Raw genomic sequence first — 25204 nt, 5'->3', positions numbered from 1 at the left:
CCTCTTCTTCTCCAGACTAAACAATCCCAGGTCCATCAGCTGCTCCCCATAAGACTTTTGCTCTGGAGCCTTCCCTGGACATGCTCCAGGGCTCAATGTCTTTCTAGTGAGGGGCCCAAAAATGAACTCAAGGTGTGGCACTGCCAGTGCTGAGTACAGAGGGATGACCACCACCTCCCTGCCCCTGCTGGCTACACAATTTCTGATATAAGCTAGGTTGCTATTGGCCTTCTTGACCACTTGTGCACACTGCTAGCTCATGTTCAGCCAGCTGTAAACTAACACCCCCAAATCCAGGTTGTTGTTCCTTTCCCCACAATAAGTACTACTATCTTGAAATTCAAGACTGTCCACTTATCAGCCGAAAACCATGACAAGTCTTTTTGTTGTTGTTGTTGCTGTTTCAACTGGTCACCATCTTACCTGAAGATCAGTTCTACCCAATTGCTATTGGTTAAAACTATCAGTTGCCTTCAATTTTCCCACCCACATATTCTCAAATCCTATTACCAAAACAAATCTGATCACAATGACTAAAACAAAACAAACAAAAAACCCAAACAAACAACAACAAAAACACCGACACAGTAATTTTCATTTCAGGTTATTACTATGAGTTCTTCCACTATATATCCCTTTCTCCAGGCTTCTTACATTGCTCTTCCTTTCCCATAAGCTTTTCATGGCAACCATTGAATTCCCCGTTTCTCCAGGCTGTAACACTGACAAGATCCTGGTGCCTTGCTATAGAAAACCTTTTTCTCGCCCCAGATGAGTTGGATAAATCTAAACAAAGGAGCAGATTCTGACACTCATTCAACATATTGCCAGTGTATAACCTCATAAAACCTCTGGAACAGGAATATCAGCAAAAGCTGGAGGCCAAAAGAGTCATCACAATAAAGAGGTATGAGTTATGCAAAAGGTAAAAGAGAAGGCCAGTGCTTAGCAGTATAGAGATAGATTGCAGAGGAGAAAGCAATGACATTGTGTCTTAGAAGCAAAAATTATGGAGGTCCTAATGAAGGAATCAATATCCCTTAAAATAAATATCCCTTCACTGGAAACCTGTAAAGATGCTGAGAGAACCACTTATTTTATTGGTCAACGTCTTCTGGTCACACTTTTGGATTTGCAAACCAGTTGAACCTGCAAATTTGCTTTCCTGTACTGCCAATTGATTTTGTAAGTTCTACTTTAGAAATCACAACAAAGATGCTAAACCAACAATTAAAACAGCTTTAAACACTTCCCGTCAAGCTCAAAGCACATACTATGTGCTACCAGAATCCGAAATGTTTTATTATAGCACCCACAGCAAATTGGAGGTAATGCAGCTAGTTAAATTAGTTTTCAAAAGAAAAACCGTGAAGGACTTAAAAGAGTTACATAAGAGTTAATTTCAAGAATTAAAAAGGAGTTAGGACTACAACTTGAACTGGGGCCCTCTATTTCCTTTGGCCTATCTACCATTTCCTTATACATTACATAATGAAATTCTGTCATGGCCTTATACTCTTATCATAGCTAATGTCAACCCCTTGCTTGTCAGCACATCTAAATGCCATTCAAAGTGACTACAGTCACCATTCTTCCAACACAAGAACAAAACAAGACCCTTATTTCTCACTCACTACTTACAGTCTCACTTCCAATATTATTTTTCTCAGCAATGTTTTGAAGAAAATTGGTTTATTTCTATTTTCTTTCTAGCTTTCATCCCTAGTACTACATATGTGGAACACATTTCTCCTGATGGGAAATAATATAACCTGTTACTTTTGATTTCTAGAGAAATTCACACATTTCTGAGATTTACGCAACAACAAAACTCCTACGACAGAAATCAGAGTGGATAGAATCAAATTCTTTTTTTTTTTTTTTTTTCCTTTTCTTGGACCCTATCTTGAAGTCTAAGAGCCAAATAAATTAGTATCTCATTGTGGGTAAGAGATGATTACAATCGCATACTGATTTTAATACTAAATTTCTGTGTCTACAACAAACCCTTGGGTTCCATTTAAAAGAATGCAGAAAGAATTTTAATAAAAAGTTCTTATGAACCAGAGAGCAGTACTCATTGCACCTGACTACGTTTTCCAAAGCTAGGAACCTTGGCTGGTCACTTAGGCTTTACCAGCTGACGTAAAGAGACAAGAGCTGAATCCCTCACCATCAGCTACAAATTAAATTCATGCTTTAAATGAATTAGTAGATAATTAAGCAAATATATTACCTGTCAGAATAGCGTGGTACTCAGTTCCTCCTGCATAATTGGCTTATACACTCCATCTTCTAGTTTTTGACTTTCTGATAGACCGAAATCCCAAAAACTAATAAAACCAATGGAGGCAGTTGCTTCATGCTTCTACCTATTGCATGCATTGCATTGCATATCTATTATCAACTAAAATGACAGATGAGGAAAAAAAAATCAGCTAAAAAAACAAGCTTCAGTCCTTAAAACAGTTCATAAAATGAATCTAAGCCTTCATCACCAGCAGACTTCACGAAGGACACAATCAAAAAATAAACACTCTTCAGCAACTGAATGGCAATTCAATGGCTGAACTACTCAACCTACATACTTGAAAATATCAGCCTTCGAGCAGCACTGTATAAACTGTGTGTTGGTAGAAACAATAAAAGCTGGTTATGTAATTAAAGTACTGCACACAAACTGGTCTGCTTAACAGAAGGCAAAACCTGACAGGTGACACATTTCACTAGACAATCAGTCCCTGTGACAATTTGGAGAAATACAGGAGAGGAAAGTGCAAGTGTACAGTCTTGCACCTAGGGAGGAATAACTGCATGCACCAGTACAGGTTGGGGGATTACCTGCTGCAGAGGAGCTCTGCAAAGAGGGACCCGGGTGTACCAGTGGACAACAGGTTGGCCATGAGCCAGCAGTGTGCCCTTGTGGCCAAGAAGGCCAATGGCATCCTGAGGTGCATTAAAAAGAGCATGGCAAGCAGGTCAAGGGAGGTGATCTTCCCCCTCTACTCTGCCCTGGTGAGGTCTCACCTGGACTGCTGTGTCCAGTTCTGGGCTCCTCAGTACAAAAAAAAAAACCAAACAAAAAAACAGGGATCACCTGTAAAGAGTCCAGCAGAGGGCCACAAAGATGATAAAGGGCCTGGAGTGCTTCTCTTACGAGGAAAAGCTAAGAGACCTGGGTCTTTTCAGCCTTGAGAAAGAAGACTGAGAGGGGATCTTATCAATGTTTATACATACCTAAGGTGTGGGAGGTATAGCAACAAGGCCAGGCTCTTTTCAGAGGTGTGTGGCGATAGGACAAGGGGAAACAGACGCAAACTGAAGCACAGGAAGTTCTGCACAAATGTGTGTAAAAGCTTCTTTCAGGATGACAGAGCACTGGAACAGGCTGCCCAGGGAGGCTGTGGTGTCTCTTCCGCTGGAGATACTCAACTCCCACCTGGACACCTACCTGTGCAACCTGGTCTAGGGAGCCCATTGTGGAGGGGAGGCTGGACTCGATGACCTCCAGAGGTCCTTTTCAGCCCCTACAATTCTGTGATACTGTGACAAGCAGACCACCTGGCCAAGATAGCAGTGTGACAAGATGCTCTGACATATCACTAGGTATCTTGTTCATCCCTACCTCAAGACTCATGAATATACCCTCCTGGACGAAGGAAGCTAGAAAGGTGGCAAGCATCCTGCATTGCAACAATGGGAGCACCCACAGTAGGCACAGGGAATGGGTTATCTCCCTTTACTCGACATTCATTAGATCATATCTACAGTATCACATCCAGTTTTGGGGTACAAGGAAGATACTGACAATCTACAGTGAGCTCAGGGAAGAGCCACCAAGACAATAGTGGGCAGGAGATCCTGACTTGTGAAGAGAGGCTTAGGAAACTGGGCTTGTTCAGCTTGCAAAGAGATGGCTCTTGGATGACCCAGCAGCAGTTTTCCCACACCTCTGAGATGTTTTTCATAAGATGGGAGTTTGACAAGCAACAAAAACTGAAACAGGATAGGCTCTGACTCGATTTGAGGAAAAGGATTTTAATGATGAAGACAGCTAAGCACTGGAGCAAACTGTCTAGTTCCTATCCCCGCAGGTTTCCAAGACATACCAGGTATGGCCCTGAAAAACCTGGTGTGCTCATATGCATAATCCTGCTTTGAAAAGGAGGTTGTATGAGAGACTCCTGAGGTCCCTTTCAACCTGAATTACACTGTGGTAAAGGTAGTGGGACTGTATCAGCCCAGACGGAAAAAGCAGAGGGAAAGATGGCAAAGAGATGGACAATTACTCTGGTATTATCTGATGACATATATGTTCAGAATTGCAATTCTGTGCTAATGCAGAAAATGTCCCACTGCTGAAGCCTGGTGTACCTGAAATGACATCCCTCGCAGTTACAGTGTAAATGCACAGGTAACAGTAGAAAAAAGCAATGCTTTAGGGAAAAGGATGAGAAAATAGAATTCCACATGGCCAAGGACTTCTGTCAGAATGGCAGTAATACAACGGTAACTTCAGCTGTTAGTAAAAGTCCTAAGCAATTACAGTCAAACACTGAAGAAAGAGGTAGTTGTACAGGTAATCCCAAAGAGAACAAGACAGAGAAATCAGAAGTGACAACGATACTCAATAGGCTTTTCCCAAGATGTTAAAAGCAAATAACTGACAAACTCAAAGAAATGAAAAGAGCCAAAATCTTAATGTAAAGGGCATTCTTGAAAAACACTGTAATGGTAAATCAATAGAACGTCCTTCTTCAGCGTTAATTGGTTTTTGGAAGTGAGGAAGAGAGAGCTGTTTGACATGGCCCACAGAATGTAATTAAATTTTTGGAATGAGAAAGAACAGAAAGCTCAAAATAGCCACAGACTTGATTTAAGCACAGTAATTTACTACTGCTTTCAACATTCTAGCAGAAAAAGGGAGAGGGAATGTGAAGGCATTACATCTACAAACTCAATGACATTACTACCTCCATACGTTTACTCTGTCCCTTATTAAGTTACCTGTTTAATATTTAACCTCTCTGTAAATTTAGATTTACAAGACGCAAAAAAAGACAGAATATGTCCATACAGAAAATGCTTCTTATGGCACGTGTTCTCTGCCCAAGAAGTTCACATCACTTGAAGTGTCACACAAGCTTCATATTCAATTCTACCTAAAGCATGACAGTTATGAGAACTACTCGACCAGATTTAAGCTCAAAGAGCATATTCTTTTAGAGCATGAGAAGTACACAACAGGACATGAATAAAGAAAAATAGAGTACGTTGCTCCAAAAAAGAGAGGACATTCAAACTACAGTGAAAAGAGGTGCATTTTATTTTATTTTTTGCTACAAAGAGCAACTTAACTGTTAATGCTATTTATGATTACACAGAAAAATATTTGGGGTAATCCATCAGAGACCAAAAATGTACCAGAGTTAGTATCCAAAGGTAAATGCCACAACACAATCCTGAAGTTTATTACTCACTTATTTCACTCCAGTACACCCCCAGGACTGCACCTCCGTGATTGTACCTACCCTCACAAATTTATAACATTTATCAGGCAGTAATGTAACCTCTCACTTCCCCAAAGTTCCCTAAGAACAAGCAAACACAACCATACAGACAGCAGAGACAGAAAAGATTATGGTTGTATCAGCAGGCAGATGCAAGTCCTTCTGAGAAATAAAACCCCTCGAAACAAACAGTTAGGCTGCTACTGGGAGTCAGGCAAACACACAGGCAGCTCAGAGGGATGCTGGTTGGAAGGAACCAGCCTCCTGCTCAGAGCATGACTCATGCCCAGGCCAGGAGACACTGCTTCAAGTGAAGAGGCTGTGCCCAGTGAACAGCGGGTAAGAAAGACAGCAGGGCATCGGATGCACAAACAGGCCTGCCCTCTGCCCCAGGCTCTCTGGGGACACCTAGCTTTCCATGTCAGAAATCAGCTAAGGAAACCACATGCTGACATCATAATCCTTTCTAAAGAATAAAATCAACTATTCTAAACAGTATTTCTACCCTGAACCTGCTCATGCATAAAGAAATTGCTGAAATAAAAATTAAAAGGAACAGATGACAACAGGTATTGAATTTGTGACACATGCTTTTCTGTGATGGAGCAAAGCTTTGTTCCATGCTCCAGTGGTCTTAAACCCATGGACAGAATCAGAGCTGTTTACAAAGACAATATATTTTTTGCAAAGATATTCTATGATATTCAGTATCTAAAGGGGAGATGCAGGAAAGAAGCGGACAGACTCTTTAGCGGGGCCTGTGGTGACAGAACAAGGGGAAATGGCTTCAAGCCCAGGGAGGGCAGATTTAGGTTAGACATAAGGAACAAATCTTTTATAGTGAGGCCGTGGAGGCACTGGAACAGGTTGCCCAGAGGATGTTGCCCAGAAGTGGATGCCCCTTCCCTCGAGACTTTCAAGGCAAGGCTGGATTAGGCCCTGGGCAACCTGATCTAGCTGTGGTGTCCCTGTTCATTGCACAAAAGCAGGACTAAATAGCCCTCAGAGGTCCCTTCCAGCTCCAAGGATTCCATGACTATGATGCAGAACATCACAGTAACTTGGAAAGTGAGGAGCAAACAGCCAGCAAGAATCCAAGCAAAATGAAGTACTGCCCACATTAACTACTTACTATCTGTCAGCAGTAGCACGCAGATTGTAAAACACAGGCAATGTACTGGAAAGTCAGCTATTTTAACATCTTGACAATTCAGGTTGAGGGATGCTTCTTCTGTGTTACTTACTGCTAGCAGACAGAATGATGTAACACACCTAGCTAACAAGACTTGTTGGTTTTCACATGACCTGGACCTCAAAGGCAAAGAGAGCCGATCACTGTTAGCTAAGGATACATAGACCCTGGAAACACAACCTAGGTTTCTAAGGTATTTCTCATGGGGAGCGGGGAAGAAAATCTGTAATAACCCCATTCAGATGTGTTAAACGTAAAAACCTTTCTTAACGGCCTCATTTTAATTGCCAGGAAATTGCTTTTGAGGGTGACTCACTGCTTAAACACTGACCCGCAGGGAATATGAACTGAAGTCCACTCTTCAAGGCAGCTGGGTTCTGGAGACACACTGCTGTCTCTCTAAGTCAGGCACTATACAAGGAGCCACACTGGCATTCTCAGAGCACAGCAAAGCACAGCAGAAAACAAGCAACCAGCAAATGAAGAAGCCCCGAAGCCTAAAAATGAGGAAGTTAATTGTAGTTAACTCAGACACAGCTAAAGGAACCTTCAGTCGGGAGCACAAGGCTTATATATCTCAAAAAAGGGAAAGGATGGAGAAAGCAGGAGAAATTAGGCCGAGTCAAACGAAACACTTGGGAGGCTTACCAAGACAGCACATTAATCCCATCCCAAGCAAGGCTGGCAGCGCCACTGATCTGAGGCGCTATCTTGTTAGGACGCTGCTGTCAGCTGCCAGAGGGGCAAATACGCAATTTTCTTTTTGTTCTCCCTTTAAACGAGGTGTTTTTCCTACCAGCCCACTTCCCTAACCCTGCCAGGCCCAGCCAGGGTCACCTCAGCGCTCACGGGGCGCTGTGAGGACCCGAACACGAGGCCCGCGCACGGCGCTCCCGTAGCTTAGAAGCAGCGCGCCGGGACGCACGCAGGGGCCATCTTACAGGCTAAGGACAGCGCGGCGCCGGCAGAGGGCGGCCTGGCGGACTCGCCGACTGTCACTGGCTGCCGCGGTCGCTGTGACACCGCTGCGAACCCGGAACCCGGCGGCTCGGAAGCCTCTCCGGAGCATCGCTCGCAGCGCCTCAGCCCAACGGGCGCCCAGGACCGGCCGGCCGCCGAGCCGCCCAATCCCCGCAGCGGCGGGAAGGTGCGCGCGCAGGGTGAGGGGTCACGTGACCGTGAGGGCGGTGCTAGCGCGCCCCCCGCCGGCGGCCTCCCGCCGCACTCACCCGCCAGCGCTGCCCTCCGCCGACACTCGGCCCCTCCGCTTCCGGCTGCAGCAGCGTTTTTCTGCCCGGTCCGCGGCGGCTCCCGGGGGAATAGGCGGCGGGGCGGGGCCGGCCGGGCGGGGCGGGGCGTCCAAGCCTTGGGCTGGCGGCCCCAGGGAGCCCCGTGAGGAAGCGGGCAGCCTCTCCAAGGAGGCGGAGGTTTCCGATCGGGGGATCGGCTGAGGGAGGGAAATACCGCTGCAGAGCTTCTGGAACGGCAGGGAGCAGATCCTCCTCCCTGAACGCCGCAGCGGGAAGTTGGGCTGCACACGGTGTCACTACTCCTCTGCTTACACAGAGATTGCAAATATACCTCTGCTTCTTCAGAGTGGATATGTAGTCTTTTCTCATTAAAGCAAAGGATCTAAATTGCTGTGTTTGTAGCAGTACTGCTACGTAAAACCACGATCTTGTGGAGTCCAGCATGCAGCCCAGAGCAGCTACAGCTGGCAGTACCTGCAGCCTAGGGCTGTATGGGACTAAACCTCTGCTTTTACGTCTCAGAAATACAGCCGTGTGATCTCACTTTTATTTCTAGCAAATTTCAGTTCTGTTGAGGTAAGCACGCCCACAAACACACATTTGAAAGAGAGTCAATGAAAAGGAAGGCTGACCCTGTTCTGGGCTGCATTAAAAGAGGGGTGGCCAGCAGGGAGAGGGAGGTGATTGTGCCCCTCTACTCAGCTCTTGTGAGGCTCCATCTGGAGTACTGCGTCCAGGCCTGGGGCCTCCAGCACAAGAAGGACGTGGAGCTCTTAGAGCAGGTCCAGAGGAGGGCCACTAAGATGATCAGAGGGCTGGAGCACCTCTCCTATGAGGACAGGTTGAGGGAACTGGGATTGTTTAGCTTGGAGAAGAGAAGGCTCCGGGGTGCCCTCACTGCAGCCTTCCAATACTTGAAGGGAGCATATAAACAGGAGGGGGAACAGCTATTTACAAGGGTGGATAGTGATAGGACAAGGGGGAATGGCTTTAAACTAAGACAGGGGAGGTTTAGGTTAGATGTTAGGAGGAATTTTTTCACACAGAGGGTGGTGATGCTCTGGAACGGGTTGCCCAAGGAGGTTGTGGATGCCCCATCCCTGGAGGCATTCAAGGCCAGGCTGGATGTGGCTCTGGGCAGCCTGGTCTGGTGGTTGGTGACCCTGCACATAGCAGGGGGTTGAAACTCGATGATCATTGCAGTCCTTTTCAACCCAGGCCATTCTATGATTCTATGAAAGCCGTGAAAAGAGAAGCACTGCTTAGTGAAAGGGCCAAGTCAAGAATTGTGTCAGAATCTACATGTAGTAACAGGTATAAAAACATATCTAGGCCCAAATGCAATGAAGAATACAAGGAAGAACCAGAAAAAAAATTAAGATATTTAATGTAAAAAAACCCCAAAACATACATGGGCTACACTATCACATTTGACATCCTAACAGTTGCAGCTTGAAATAGCAACTTCAATCTAAGGAAATCTCATTTCTGTAAATTTACAGTTGCTTTAAATTGTTTATAAAACAGTGAACAACAACAAAAAGTCAATTTAACAATAAGTTGTTTTCATTTATTGTGATCACAGACAAGCTAACAATAGATAGAACTGAACCCCAATGCACCGTTTGTGTAGGGAGATTTGACATTCAGATGCTTTATCTGTCTATAAGTTTAACTGTCTGCAGAAACGAAAGCTCTTCTAATCTGTGTTATCCCATTCCCTTATCTAGTTGCTATAACTGACTCTCAAGGCAAATACCTGCCCGTCTGCCCCAGTGCCAGTCTTTTAATATTTGTTGTGCAAAGGATGGTGTAAGAGAGGACCAGATTAATTCATCCGAAAGCAGAAGAGATTTTCTTAATATATATGAGCAGACCGTCTTAGTAACCCTTTGAAGGTAGTGAGGAATATCTGTTTCAAATACACGATGCCTCACATCCTCTTCTTTAGGAGATGAACCATATTTCACATTACCTGTTTTATTCCTATTAGAGAAACTAAGATGAACAGCTCAGATGTAGATGTCTAAAACATGGAGGAAACTGCAGTTCATAGGGCCCAATATTTATAGCAAACCGTTCAGAAGCATTGAAGATTTTTATTTCTGAGTGCTCATACACACACAACCCAAATCTCTAAAACCGAAGTATGAAATTAAATAACAGGAAACTTCGTGTACACGACATTGTTCTAAACACAAGAGAAACATGAAATTATGGAATTCTCTTGGAAGTTTTTGGTGAAAATAGGCTGTAATGCATTGTAGCCATTCTGTGCGTTGACTCCATTCTGTGCATTGAATCACTGAGTATGTCTTCAGAACTATATTTGAACAAGCAAGCTTTGGAAAAAAAATAATTAAGAATATCCATGTTTCTTGATTTCATGTCAGCTGATAGGAAGGAAACATTGGTCTTCCATAATTGGCAGTGGTGGAAAGGCAGCATGGAGAAAAAAATCCAGCATGCTGGAAATACAGACTGTTTGTAACAACAGCGACATACAAACCCCCTTTTTTCTAAACTTTTATCTCTTCCAGAGTGTGTGTTCTGCACCATTCCAGAGGCCACTTATGAGGTATGAGAAAATAAGAAGGTTAACATTATAACTGTTGCTCTCTCAAAATAATTCTGAAAATAAAACAACAAAAAAAGTTTGCTTCTTTCAAACCCAAAGTATGCCTCAACGTTATGCTCACTCACAACAGTATCGTTACTACTCTCATACAAGTAACCACACCAAATTCCTACAGCACTAAAAAATGATATAAAACAAATAGTCCCACACGTAATAATACAATAGGTGCCCAGAAAACTAATCAAGAATAAATCACACTGTCTGTATTGAAGAGTAAACACCATTTTCAAGTGCCAACAAAGTGTGCAATTTGTTAGCATGCCTCTTCCATCTAAGACTCATGAGTAGGAGGACAAAGTGATTTCCACAGAGGAATTTCTGCAACAACTTTGGTTTGTAATGAGCCACAGACAATTCAGACCCCATATATAATATTGATCTGCTGGATTTCTGTAAAGCTAACCTGGTTGGCAACAGGGACAACTATACATATGAACTTCATGATGAGAATAATAATTTAAACTCAATATGTCATATTCCAAATATACAGAAAAGACTTGATTATATTAAACATCTATTTTCTGCTAGTTTATAGCTCATCCAGCCAGATCCCAACCCTTTAATACCTTATGACTGAAGTCTCTATATCCAATGCATGTTAAGCTACGCATGGAAAGCCTTAGGAGTCTGCTGTCAGTACTGAAGGGTTTATCTATTTTTGCACATTTCAGATATGAAAGCTCAACTGTAAAGACAAACCATACTGGTCATCAGAAGATGGGAAGCCATCCTGGTGCGGAACCAGAAGAAATGAAAACAATGCATCAAAGTTGGTACCCTACACGTACAAATTAATCCTGCAGAGAAACAAGAGTATGTTAGCAGGAGAGTTGCACTGCATTAGTACAAATACATGCCTCTGGTACTTCAACAAAAATCAGCATGGCAAATATAAGATCTGAGCATGTGCAGTGCAGGCATATTAATTCATTCAAAGCCAAATTTGTGCAGTATCACTGCCATAGCCTTGCTGGCTAGATTTGTAGTTACTCAAGAAGGAACATTACATTGAAGCAGCTGCACTACTTGCGGTACCCAAACTTTGTTGGAGGATGCTTAGTGAGCTCTGCAGTATTGCATGGTGCTCTGCAGACACTCTGCTTCTTGAATCAACTGTCATTTTCATAAATTAGCCTACTGCAGGTTCAAGACACAGTTTAGATGTAGAATGTTTACATGGTGGTCAGATGGCAAGTTCATGCAACATCCTGTCCTAGGGCAGGCATTTCCCCAACATTTTAAATGGTTCCACACACTTGCAGATGAGTTGTGTATGGAAAACATTCCACAGTCTCCTATAAAATAATCATTGCACTAATTAGGAAAGCTGCAAATACTACATTACTCACTGTCTTCCTATGGGGATAAAAAGAAGGAATAATGGAATACAAAAAAGAGGCTAAGTTCCTCAGTTTTCACATCCAATAGAAGTCATCCGATTTTAAATAAAACAAGCAAACAAATAAGAAAATAGACGTGATCATTTCCTGAAGCAGGAATATAAATACTAGCAGAAAAACCAACTCTGGACAGCCAGAGTTTAAACATGTATCACAGCAAGTTGAAAAATGACACTGTATCAATTGGTGCCTCTCTCTTGAATCATCCTGCATCAACGTGATCGGTTTACACATTAACAGCTATGCTTATTTAACTGATTTCGGCAAACTCACCAGCCATGGTTAGACAAAGGTTTATCACAGTTCCTTCCAGTTAATACCTTAACAGTCAAGGTCAGGTTGTCCTCCCAGTTGCTTTCCACAGAATTACTCACTTTATTACCAACAACGTAGGAGCTAGAAGGTGTTATGCCTTAGACAGCGAGAATCAGCTCCCGTAGATGCTATACTGTATTTAGACCACTGATGCTGCAAGAGCTAAAGCAATTCTGACTTGTGGCCCAAGCTGCCTATGCTAGATGAGGTTACCTGAAGAACAGAAACTCTAGCTTACTCCTCTGTCATCTGACGCTTCTTTCTTTTCCATTTGCAGCTTGCCAAAACCTTGTCTTAAATCCAGGAGTATCTTCTCCACTTGAGCATATCTCAGTGGCGCGGTGGCTGACAAACCTTTTGTGGTGCACATTTTCACCTGTACAAATCCTGCAGTTCAAAGGGTGGAGCCAGAAGCAAGAAACAAAGCATAATCAAGTTACAAGAGTAGACTGCTGGAAAGAATCCATTCTTCTACTGGCTCTGCAGGACTGGCAGTAGAAAGCATTAATAAAACTGAAGTGGACAGATATTCTTCATACTTGAAATGATCAGGATTTAAACAGGAAATTGCACTTTTTCCAGAAACGCTTTCAGAAATAAAACTGCCTTCTGATATTCATCCTGCTGCTAAAAAAAGTCAGATGAAGATATCAAATTGCAAGTGAAAGCAAATATTGCTATTTATTCACAGCTGTGAAATTCCATCTGCGTTGCCTTTGAATACCTACAAAAGTGTTCTAAGGGACTTCAAATGCAGTTCAAGAGTAAAAATAAAAAAGATCTCCAAACTCCAGCTGAAATGTTAGAATCTGCAGGAGGGCATAATTGGACATCCAAGTGTGCATTGCTGGTGTTGTTCTTTTTGAGAAACAATGACTGAATCCTTTACATGGTCAAAAGTAACCATGTAACACTGATAGTAAAGGGCATGCATGGACAACCTGAAAAGAAATATCAGGCACCGCCTTTCTTTTGCAATTGCTCCAATTTTCGTCTTAAGAGATTGTAGTTTTCCTTGGTCCCAGGTGCCATAGGATCAAGCTTCAGAGAGACTTCATAGTGCTTCTTTGCTAAGTCAAGATTTCCCCAGCGATGATAAAGCACAGCTGGAACATCAATAAGGAATTTCATTAGCAATATTGTTGAATAATGTGCAGTCTTGCCAGTGACTGGGAAAACAACATTAAAGCCTTTGTTTCCAGTGAGGGTCTCTCACTGGCTGGTGGCGCAGTAGCTGCTTGTTCTGCTGCCAAACGCGGGAGCAAAGCCTGGGAGCAGAACTGGAATGGGACTGATGGAATGAATTGCACCGTAGCCATAAATGGCAGCTCTTATCTGGTGAGCTCCATTGTGGGTTACAAGCATAGCATAAATAAACCAATTCACAGCCACTGAAGTGCAGCTACCTCTGGGCTGGATTGTGCAGCCCTCTTGATCTGTCATATCATGTGACAGCTTCTCTGGGTTAGTGCCCTGTTCTTCACCGGCTGGCAGTTTTACCAGGAAGTCAAATAGCATCTGCTCAGCAGGAAGAAGGCTCAAAAGATTGCTTTTTCTTTTAAACCACCATGAATATGAAGCAAACAAACAATACAGCTGAGAAGAGTTAGAAAATCTCTTACCTAAATTACCATGATAACTGGCAGCATTTGGATTGGCTTTAATTGCCTTGAGGAACAAAGCTTCAGATTCCTGAATAATTTAGAAGAACAAGTCAACAGAACAGTCTACACTTGCAGTATGTAAAATAAAGTAAAATATACTCAAAATTGTAATCGAAGGAAACCTCAAACACCACCGTATCTACATGATTCCACAATATGTATAATCTAAGCCTGCATGATCCTATAGTTAAAATGGCTGTAGCCTCTGGAAAGAAAAGTAACAATGGTACGAATATGTGCCGAGATTTTGCAGGTTCACATTATTTTAACTGGGAGTTATTTAGCACTAGTGAAGTTTGTAAAAGCAGTTTAATTACATCACTTGCTCAAGTTTCAGTCAAGGCAAGCATAATATAATACAGTATCTGAGAAAACTGCTTTTAGACATCTTTCCCTTTAACACAATTTTTACCATTTAAAATGTGAGCATTCCAGTAAAACCCTTTCAAACAGATGTTTCAACGTGGTTCTTAACAAATAACTGAGTGTCTGTCCCTTAGAAATCAAACCAAGTGAAGCATTCTTCACCTTTCTTGCAAGCTACTTTTTCCATGTACCAAGATACAGTATGTGAGCTCTTAGACCTGGTGATGTCTGAGTATTTCTTAGAAGAGCTGAACTCTCACCAAATATTCAGAGGTGCAATTTTTGCTAAGTTAACTTCACAATTCAACATTTCTGCTTTACCATACTAGCTGCTGATATAGACACACTTATTTCAGAGCATATTTCCTAAGGAAGTTTAGAAAGACACCCCTCGATCCAAACAGACCGTATTTACTCACATGCAAGTTTAGGTAATTTCAAAAGATGCAATTTCACATAGATTCTGTGCTATGCTATTTTAGGGAAAGTTGTTCATTCATTTTCAGTGCAAAATATCTGGAAACAAAATTTCCTCCATGTAATAGTCTTCTGCCCTAAGGCACAAACTTGCCTAAGGTATGTGCAAGTTTTGGCATTGCTTTTCCCAGGCCTAAGCAGCTGCTCTAGCATTCTCATACGCTGACTATTGAAGTGCCAAGATATATTGGCCTCTGACACCCACAATGTTTAAATACTTCATTAATGAATTGGTTGATAATGATGATGCATTATCAGAAACTTTTCAGAAACAGACAGCACCTAATTGAAGGGAGTAGTCAATAAACCAGATGAGAAGGCTACCACTCAGTTCCAGACTGGATGGAGAAATAGAATGGCAGGAATCATATGACCTTTGCAGTTAGCAGGGTCCTGTTGCTTGGTCCCTCTGGCCCAACCCCTGTTCCACCAGTGCCACTCAGAGCAGGGTGCCCAGGCCCACCGCAAGATGGCTTTTGGAAATTTCTAAGGAGGAGACCCCACAGCCTCTGTGGGCAACCTATGCCAGTTCTCTGTCACCCATGCAGCATGGAAGCACTGCCTGGTGTTCAGAGGGAACCTCCTGTCCCCCAGTTTATGATCCTTGCATGTTCTGGCACTGGGCACAACTAAAAAGAGCCTGGCTCCATCCTCTGTGCACCCTCCCTTCGAGTATTTATAGATATTGATGACATCTCCTCTAGTCCCCTCTCCTCTGGGTTGAGCATTCCCACATCTCTCAGTCTTTCCTTGAACTAGAGATGCTCCAGTCCCTTAATCACCTTCATGGCCTTTTGTCAAACTCCCTCTGCTATGTTCATGTTGCCCTTGTATTGGTTAGTCCAGAACTTGACAGAGTATTCAGGTGTGGCCTTCCAGTATTGAACAGTGGGGAAGGATCACCTCCCTTGACTTGCTAGCAGTACTTTGCCTAATGCAACCCAAGACATTCTCAGCCTTCTTTGCCACAAGGACATGCTGCTGGCTCATGCTCAACTTGGTGTCCACTGGGATCCCCCTGTCCTTTTCTGCAGAGCTGCTTTCCAGCTGGGTTGCCCACAGCATGTACTGGTGCTTGGATTTGTTCCTCCCCAGGTGCAGGACTCAGCATCTCCTCTGGCTCCCTCCACCCTTCAGAAGACAAGACGAATGGGAGACCTAATTGCTATCCACAACTAACTGAGCAGAGAACACATAGGAAATGAAGCCAGACTATTCTCACAAGTCTATAATAATAGAACAAGAGACAAAGGAAACTTAAGGGAAATTTCATTCAGATAAAAGGAAACACTTTTTTTGTTGTTTGTTTGTTTTTGTTTTTTTTTTTTAACCACGAGGGTGGTCAAGCACTGGAAGGTGTTGCCTGGAGAGGTTTTAAAGACGTTTAAGACTCAACTGACCATCATCCCTGGTTTGGTCAGGAATTGGACTATATGACTTTGGATGTCCCTTCCAGTCAAAATTGTTAATCACAGAATCATAGGATGGCCTGGGTGAAAAGGAAAAGAATGATCATCTCGTTTCAACCCCCCTGCTATGTGCAGGGTTGCCAACCATTAGACCAGGCTGCCCAAAGCCACATCCATCCAGCCTGGCCTGGCTTTTAGTGCCTCCAGGGATGGGGTATCCACAACATCCCTGGGCAACCTGTTTCAGTGTGTCACCACCCTCTGTGTGAAAAAATTGTTCTATGATTCTAACTGATTCATCTGAGAAACATCCCAATACTCAAACCTTTGGCAAATCTTGTGGTGTTGTAAGATAACCTTTTTACATGTAGCCACACAAACCTATACATCAACAACAGATTAGCCCTTGAAAGCACGTAGTAGTCAGAAATCCTACAGCTTGTAACTTTTTCCACTGCAAATTCTAGTATATTAGTTAAATAAGTAAATCTCTACTTTCTTCATCAAGCAAGGTAACAACAGTCTGAAAGATGTGCTGTCCAGTTAATTCATTTTTATGGCTAAATGTTGTCACCTACACAAAGGAGCAGTAGATAAGGCTTATTGTTTTCACTGCTGAAGTAAGATAGGGCAATATGTGCAATGTGTTCCCAGAAAATATAATGAAATACATGATCAGAGCTGCCTCTCATTACCATACATCTTCAACCACATACTGAAAACATTTTCATTGCCACTGCTTTGCTCAGCAGTTAGTAGAAGCATACTGTCTGATTAAAGACTATTGAAGGTGCATCACTTTCATATTATTGCAGATATATGGAGTAAATATACATTCCAGTACATCCGGTGATACTTCAGATTACTCTCTCTTGCCAAATCTTTAAATTAAGCATTGTAAAGAAACTTGCACGCTGCATATAGTGAAGGCTTTAGGAAACCACACTGCATTCCATCTGCTGCCAAGCCCACAGCACAAAGTTGTAGTCTGGCTTTATTTCAAATACAAAAAGAAAATGCTGAGTGTTTCCAATTTGTTGTACTTCTTACAGAAAAAAATATGGACGTGTATGTAAGAAAAACACAGCATACATATTTTCAAAGAACTAAAGGATACCTTGATTCATTGTCCACTGCAACAAGAACAAGCATTTAAGTGAGAAATCTATATTGGTATAACAGATGTTAATTAAAAACAGCAATAACAACAACAAAACACAACAACTCCAAAACAGCTCATCTTTTATGCACTTTTGTTTCTGGAATAATAAATCATTCATGAATAGATACAAACGAATCTTAATGGATTGAAGGATTTTTTGGGGGTTGTTTGGGAAATCCATCTTCTGCTGAAAATCAAAATGCACTTAAAATTGAAGGAAAAAGCTGTCCAAATGATTTGAAGGGAATCTTTGATAACATAGTAAAATCTTTTTGACTCAGTGCCTTTTAAAATAACTACCCCAAACCAACCAACCAACCATAAAGAAAATGTCAAAACAGCAAAACCCACCCCAAAACAAATCTTACTTTATGGCAACAGAGCCAGTGTAGCATCAACTTTTACACAGAAACATAAAAAGTAAATAAATGAAATGCCTGAGGTTATACAACAAAACAGATGCAGCCAGGCAGCTCTCTGCCAGTTACCTCCATCACCTTGACAGCCTCTATCCCACATCTTCCTCACTCCTCCCAACTCAATAAGTACCTGTAGAGAATCATCCTTTTCTCTGTTTTTACATGTTGAGGGGGTGGGCAAGAAATCCATCTCCCATACTTTTTTAATCAATGCTTTTTCTCTCACATAATAAATAAATAAATAAACAAACAACTCTCTATCTCCTTTTTCCAGGCCATGCAAAATACAGCTGCTGCTGTCATTATCTCCTTTTTCTAACTAAGTCCACTTTCCAATTCCCTTAATTTGCTCTCCCTGCTATAGCCCATCAACCTCAAGTTAGGCTTTATCTTTTGCTCTACACAAACCTACTACTCCCTAATGAAATATTAAAACTCTCACTGGCTCCCTGATTTCTTCCCTGGGCTCTTTTGCTTTATTCAGGATTCTGGCTTGAAAGCTTTATTTTCCCCTACAACTATTCCCACTTTGTCCAGTGCATTCCCCTGCAGCATAATGACCTTTCAGAACTGGCCAGCATTACCTCCTTTTTAATTTTCTAAGTCCACTAAGACAAACTTGATTCTTCTATACCCAGAGAACGTTTCCTGGCAAATTTTCCACATATTTCTTCTACTTACTTCATTATAAACATTCTTTATTCTGTCAGGCTGCATATTACTCTTGCTAAATAACTGTACAATCCTCTGTTCTTTCACACTCATGACTCATCTTAGTAATACTAGCAATTAACTCCTCCATAATGTTATCCCTTATACATTCTGGATGTTAATTTGTATTCTTCTAGAACTTTGTTAAAGTAACCTGAAAATATATTTTATAACAGCTTCAAGGTAAAAAGAGAGGAATAATAGAATCTACAAAAAATGAAACAGCCAGTCTAGAGCGACAGTTGTGTGGTGTACAACAGCATAATTCCCCAGGCAACGCTACAGGCCTGGGGCAGAGTGGCTGGAAGACTGTGTAGAGGAAATGGACCTGGGGGTGTTGATGGATGCTAGACTGAACATGAGCCAGCAGTGTGCCCAGATGGCCAAGAAGGCCAATGGCATCCTGGTTTGTATCAGAAATAATGTGGCCAGCAGGAACAGGGAAGTAATTGTCCCCCTGTACTCAGCACTGGTGAGGCTGCACCTTGAATACTGTGTCCAGTTTTGGGCCCCTCACTGTAAGAAAGACATTGAGGCCCTGGAGTGTGTCCAGAGGAGGGCAACAAAGCTGGTGAGGGGTCTGGAGCACAGGCATTATGAGGAGCGGCTGAGAGAGCTGGGATTGTTCAGTCTGGAGAAGAGGAGGCTCAGGGGAGACCTTATTTCTCTCTATAACTACCTGAAGGGAGGTGGTAGTGAGCTGGGGGTCGGCCTCTTCTCTCGTGTGACTAGTGATAGGCTTCAAGCTGCGCTAGGGAAGGTTCAGGCTGGACGTTAGGAAATACTACTTCTCTGAAAGGGTGGTCAGGCACTGGAATGGGCTGCCCAGAGAGGTGGTGGAGTCACTGAGCCTGGAGGTGTTCAAGGAATGTTTAGATGTCATGCTGAGGGACATGGTTTAGTGAGAACCATTGGTGATGGGTGAATGGTTGGACTGGATGATCCTGTGGGTCTTTTCCAACCTTAGCGATTCTATGATTCTATTCTATGATCATCAACACAAAAGTGTTGGGCTGTCGCAGGCCCTGGCTTCACATGTGGACAAGTCATCACTCTACAACTGAACATGACTGGAATTCAGACACAGTAACGGGTAAAAAAAAAAAAAAAGTAATATTAAGAAATTTAACATCATAAAATCATCTTTTTTCTCTTATGCTGAGGCTGTTCCTTCAGCACTACTAACATTACAATATATCCAAAAGCCATCAAAACCCCCAGAACTCAAGGTTCAGTAAATGACATTTTTTTTCCTCAAGACTACCAAACACTTGTTATTGCTTACATACATTGGTGCTTACAGAGTCTATTAAAACAAATGAATATATTAGCTATATGTGTTTTAGTCTTCATATGCTCATACACTTTCTTTAGGAAAATAGTTCTGTCCCCAGCTGCATTACATTCACTACTTGTAAGTATAAGTAGTTAATTTTGAAGTACCACTCCTTAGCTGGCCAATTGTTTCCAAGAAAAGGTCTGATACACCGATCAGCGTATGAATTTCTTATAATATTCTCGGATTATCCAGGTATCCTATCTTCAACCCAGGATTAGAGAATCTTTAATATCTTCATTTTAGATAGCTTCTGAGGTAAAAAGGTTAGGATTCATATCAAGTAATGGTAAATATTGCTTTCCTTTACATACAAAGAGTACAAGGTTAAGTACATCACATCTAATTTTAGACCCTGAACCAAAGCCTTTAAACAGAAGGGTTTTTCTCCATAGACAGCGAAGGAATATAAATTCCTAACTGCCCTCTAGTGTGCTTAAGAGCCTATTTATCTTCACTGACCAGTGATGTAGTTCAGGGCAACAATGTTCCAAACACAGGCATCAAAAATAAGGTGGGATGAATTTAGGCCAGAATCACAGTACAATTCTGTGACAGAAATGGCTGTTGAATCCTGATTATTTAAGCCCACAGTCCACAACGATCCCCTCAGTTTCTACAGAAACAGAAAAGAAAAACCACAACAACAAAAGTGAAACAACAGAGAAAGATCTAGTTACTTACCTTATATTTTTGTGATTTCCCCAGTACATTTGCCAGAGAAAACATAAGGGAATGATCATTAGGTATTAACTCCAGGGCCTCTCTCCCGACTGCCTCTGCTTGAGCTAGATTGCCTGGGAGCCCACACAGTGGAAAAAGAGAAAGCATCTTTTAGCACAGCCTTACTAGCTACTTCTCATGCTGCAAGCACACGTATAGTATGAATAGCTGATTACATGCATTTTTAAAGAAAACCAGGTATCTCAGACTCAAAGAAATGCAAAGTCCTATAGAAGGAAATAACAGAAAGCCTCCATTTTGTTTTCAACAAATAACACTTTCAGAAGGACAAAAACACAGGTTCCAAACTTCTGAAGTTTGGTCTATAATATGAACATGCCTGCACACTGATAGCATTTCAAACAAGGATCAGAAATTCAATTTATGGGCTGGATTTTAAATGATGCTCTAAAACCAGTGAGTTAGAAGGTATTCTAATATTTATGAAGAGTATCTTGATAGCTTCAAAAGAAGCAGAACTCCTTTTGGATAAATACAGATAAAGCTCTGAGTTTAGCAAGACACTGAATTATTCATTAAAATATTCAAATAGGCTTATACCTGTGTTATCTAGCAATATAATCATATTGTTCCATGCCAAACTATGCTCTGGTTTCAGAACTGTAGCATTCCTCCATGCATTCAATGCATCTATATGGCGATTCAAATCCGCATACTAAAAAGAAAGAAAACTCCAGTAATTTCATCCCGATTTACTTTCCTGTTATGGACTAACGGTACTAAACAGTTATTAGCCCTTCTCATATCATTCTAGTAGAGCTTGCTCTTATAAACAAAAACAAGAAATGTAAAAAGAGCACTGGGGTAGTATAGAAGATATACTGGTATATATTAACATTACAGTTCCACACTGCTTTTTCTCTGGTAACCAGGCTTGTTTTCAAATATGTTTATACCAGAAGGAAGGGGATGAAAACCAGCATGCAGTTTAGAAATCTATACAAGAGAATAAGTAAACATTTAATATAAATATTTCCAGGAATCTAAGCTTTTTTTTTTTTTTTACTTTTTTTGCATGGTTCTACTGCCTAACAATCTGTTGAAACATAAAACAAATTGCATCCATGTAGAACAGGCTAATATTGAGAAATTATTAAAATTATCTCTTAAACAAAAGATCACAATCTGCATATTTGTTTAGACACATTTATAGAGAAAAGTAGCATTACCAAATGTGATATGGAAGGAATTATAGGAAAAGCACTGAAAATAGGAAATCGCTCTGAAGTACACAACAAATAAACTAGAATAACCATAAGCATATAAAAATACAGCAGAATTATATGCACATGCAAACCACTCTAATAGTGATCATTTATTCAAAAATACTTACCAACCGCCCTAAATTGTAGTAACAATCTGGGTATTTTTTTCTGTGCTTAATTGCTGTCCAGTAGCTTTGCTCTGCCTCTTCAAACCTTCTTAAGCTGTTCTGTACTATTCCCAGATTCATCCATGCAGCAGCAAAATCAGGTCTGCGTAAATTGGAAAAAAAATAAAGAGAGTGATGATAATTGAGTGTCTAGAACAGGAGATCCCATTGTATGGCATTTCTGCTCAGCTGGTGAAAAACACTGCTTAGCATTGTTCTGAACATACTGTATTTGTACAGCTAAGGACAGCAACTCTTCTGCTTCCTGGAGCTCGTTTCTTTCCTTCAGAATATTTCCAAGGTTGTTCATGGCATGTACGTATTTAGGGTTCAACCTAAAATTTAAAATTTAAGAGATTATTATTATGTATGAGACACATTTCCGTATGCAAATTGTTAGCCCTTCATCTCTGCAGAGCATGAAAATGAATACCAAAGCATTTTCTCCTGGTTAAACATTAAAGCAATTTCAGGATAGTTCAATAGAGCAGCAAATTTTTAATACCTTACAGCTTCTCTGTAGTATTTGATTGCAGCGCTTTGATTTCCTTTGTCAGCCAGGTTTTTGCCAACATTGTAGTGTACCTGAAAACACAGATGAACATTTCACCAGATGCTATACAGTCCCAGATTGTACGGATTTGTGTTGCTAAAAATTATTACTCCAAATAGATACTGTCAGTATTTATGTCAGTAACTGCTGTTTTTTTTGTGGTAGGTGGATTCTCCAGGTTGGACAATATATAGAATGAAAGCTGTAAAAACCAAAATCTTAGGAATGAATAAATCAGCTTACCTGTTCTAGCTAGCTAAGAAAGATTATTCCACTTCCTGACATTGTAAATGAGGTCATCGCACTGTCCATAAGACTCTTTATATGGAGACCTCTTACCCTTCATTTCTATTATTTGTCAGATGAGTAAATCTGACTCATTCAAATCCACCGCAGTAGAAGATAAACTACAACACTAAGTATTGATTAAACTTTGCTTTCACTTCAGAGTAAGCCAGGAGAAATTTGATATAAACTGAAAAACAACCATTTCTCACCACTCAAAAGACCCAACTACTTTTGTTCCACTTTCATAATGTATATCAAACAGCATTTCTGAAACAAACCAACCTTGACAGCATGTTGGAGACCTTTCCTGTTACACAAAGTTGAAAATAAGGGGAAGATCTAGCGTTTTGGGATTACTACAGGGAAGATCCCTATCATTTGGATTTATGGTAAGGATTAGGTAGGAATTTCAGGATAAATCTGAGTGGGAAGACATTTCAAATCCTATTTTAAGCCTACTGCCAGAAAACTACATTACCTGGTCAAAGGAATACTCAAGTTTAGAAATAAAAGTACTGTGACCACCAATTGCTGAAAATAGATTTCTCTGCAACTTGATCAGAATTCATGCTTTAAATTACCTTACTATTTGAAATCAAAATGGATATGTCACATCTAAAACAAACTTATACAACGTAATTATCTCCATACCATGAAAATCTGATTTAAATCTCTTTTAAAAACACTACGCAGAAATTATTTTGATTGAAATATGTAATGATAGGTTTGTAATAAATTTAGATAGCTCTAATTCACCCTAAACATTCAGAAAAGGACTTTTGTCTCATGTGTCCATCAAAGTTCAAATTCTCATTGTGTTTGGCACAACACCTGGGTCCCATTGATCCAGCACACACAATTCTGTTTGAACTCAACTGTTACAGCATTTAGTTGTTGAATACCACCTCTACATGACTGTGACTATACAGTACCATGCTACCAGCAAATCAAGTTAAAATCATATTTCATGCTTTCTAAAATAAGTGAAACAGTAGTTCCATTGGTTTTAAAGATAGTAAAAATACTGTCAGGCTTACTAAGCATTCACAGAAGCAGCTCCTCAGGCTGCAAGATATAAAACAGCACACAGATTCAGCATCTCATAAAAGCAGCTCTAGCACAGCTTCCAAGGAAAAAAAATAAAATATTCAGACATTTCCTTCATACATTCAGAAAAAAAATGACAAGGCCTATTCCTAACAAGCAACAGAATGGTACGTTTATATCAAGGCGTAGCCATTTATAAAAGCCACTTTACTGTGATTAAAAAAATAGCATAGCTTTCAAAGTGGTCATTAAATAAAATAATACACACAAAAAATGTTGCCCAGCACTGAGCGTTATTTGCATCTCTTCAAGAAATTTTTCAGCACACTATGACAGCATTCTTAGCAAACTGGATTGCTTTGATTATATATGCACTGAAGTTTACAGACTCAAAATCTATTCAGAGATAATTAGGTTATTAAACTTTGCTGTGCTTCCAGATAAAAGATAACTTTTAGCAAAACAGAAAAAAATAAAGGAAGCAAAGTAAGGCTATAGTAACCAGATTCAATTTCTTTCTCTAAGGTTTTACAAACGTCTTTTTCTTCACAGTGTACATTTTGAAGACGTCATAAGCATTACTGCAAGAAGGAATTTGATTAAACACTGAAGACAGAGCATATGAGAAAAAAAAAAACAACCACACAACTGTGTATACCACCCACTCAGTCTTAGAAACATATGTTTCAGTTGTCTTGTGTTAGGAGTCAGTCAGCATTGCACTTTCAGACTCTATTTTTGCCTCAGTTTCTTGCAGTGTGGAACTTCTTGTGGTCCATTTCTATCTAAAAGAGCAGCGAAAAGCATATTCTTCTCATGTAAATAGAATCGTTTAGCTTGTAGAAACCCAAAACATATCAATTCTTTCAAGTCAGAACATCAAACAAAATCTTAGGTGTACATGCATGTTTTGTGATCTGAATTAGAATGATCTATTACAGTATTAAAACTGATAACAAAGCTATTTAAATAAACTACTGCTCATTAAAACAATCTTTTTTTCTCTCCACACTTTTCTTCTGTTCTCAGATAGAGTTTCTGTGTGAAAGGAACAATGTTTCTACACAGTTTTCCAGAATATTAAGATTTCCTTGTTGTATATGTTTCCCACTTCCCTTTCAGGAGAAACTGTAACCTCAGCTCCTCTCTATATGGTGACACAGAAGAAAATAAGAGAAGAAAAATTACAGTAAGCAAGCCAAAGGAAACCCTCAGCCTACCATAAACTTCCAGCAACAAAACAGCTTCCAAGCTAATTTACTGGGGACAAACGTGCAATAAAATCTTTATCTTAAGAACAGAATCAGGAATTGTTTCTAAGGATACAGAATCATTGGAAAGGTGCAGGTTA

The 25204-nt window shown here is 40.8% G+C and overlaps 2 protein-coding genes across 9 annotated transcripts in view; both read right to left on the bottom strand.

Annotated features, from left to right (window-relative positions):
* GGACT (gamma-glutamylamine cyclotransferase) overlaps nt 1-7998 on the bottom strand; it is a 29614-nt gene extending 21616 nt beyond the window's left edge. For 2 of the 6 annotated variants that reach the window (XM_025146745.3, XM_003640539.6), the window contains exon 1: nt 7932-7998. Coding sequence is in view for 1 of the 6 variants with exons in the window: in XM_416969.8 (XP_416969.1) it covers nt 7351-7372 (22 nt within the window). In the remaining 5 variants the exon portion in view is untranslated. Of the gene's footprint in view, nt 1-7033; nt 7164-7350 lie in introns of those variants that run through there. The other 4 variants (XM_416969.8, XM_025146747.3, XM_025146742.3 and 1 more) reach the window with 4 other exon arrangements.
* Nucleotides 7999-9322: 1324 nt separating this feature from the next.
* The window catches only part of TMTC4 (transmembrane and tetratricopeptide repeat containing 4), a 57050-nt gene continuing 41168 nt past the window's right edge, over nt 9323-25204 (bottom strand). For 2 of the 3 annotated variants that reach the window (XM_015274971.4, XM_416968.8), the window contains exons 12-18: nt 22471-22550; nt 22193-22300; nt 21927-22068; nt 21134-21248; nt 20534-20646; nt 13928-13997; nt 9323-13411 (exon numbers count right to left, since the gene is read on the bottom strand). In XM_015274971.4, the coding sequence (XP_015130457.1) occupies nt 13260-13411; nt 13928-13997; nt 20534-20646; nt 21134-21248; nt 21927-22068; nt 22193-22300; nt 22471-22550 (780 nt within the window). In that variant the 3' untranslated portion in view covers nt 9323-13259. Of the gene's footprint in view, nt 13412-13927; nt 20103-20533; nt 20647-21133; nt 21249-21926; nt 22069-22192; nt 22301-22470; nt 22551-25204 lie in introns of those variants that run through there. The other variant, XM_015274975.4, reaches the window with a different exon arrangement.

Source organism: Gallus gallus, chromosome 1 (assembly GCF_016699485.2).
Source record: "Gallus gallus isolate bGalGal1 chromosome 1, bGalGal1.mat.broiler.GRCg7b, whole genome shotgun sequence".
NCBI lineage: Eukaryota > Metazoa > Chordata > Aves > Galliformes > Phasianidae > Gallus > Gallus gallus.
The sequence above is the reverse complement of the archived record's forward strand: the minus strand, read 5'-3'. Positions and strand labels throughout refer to the sequence as shown.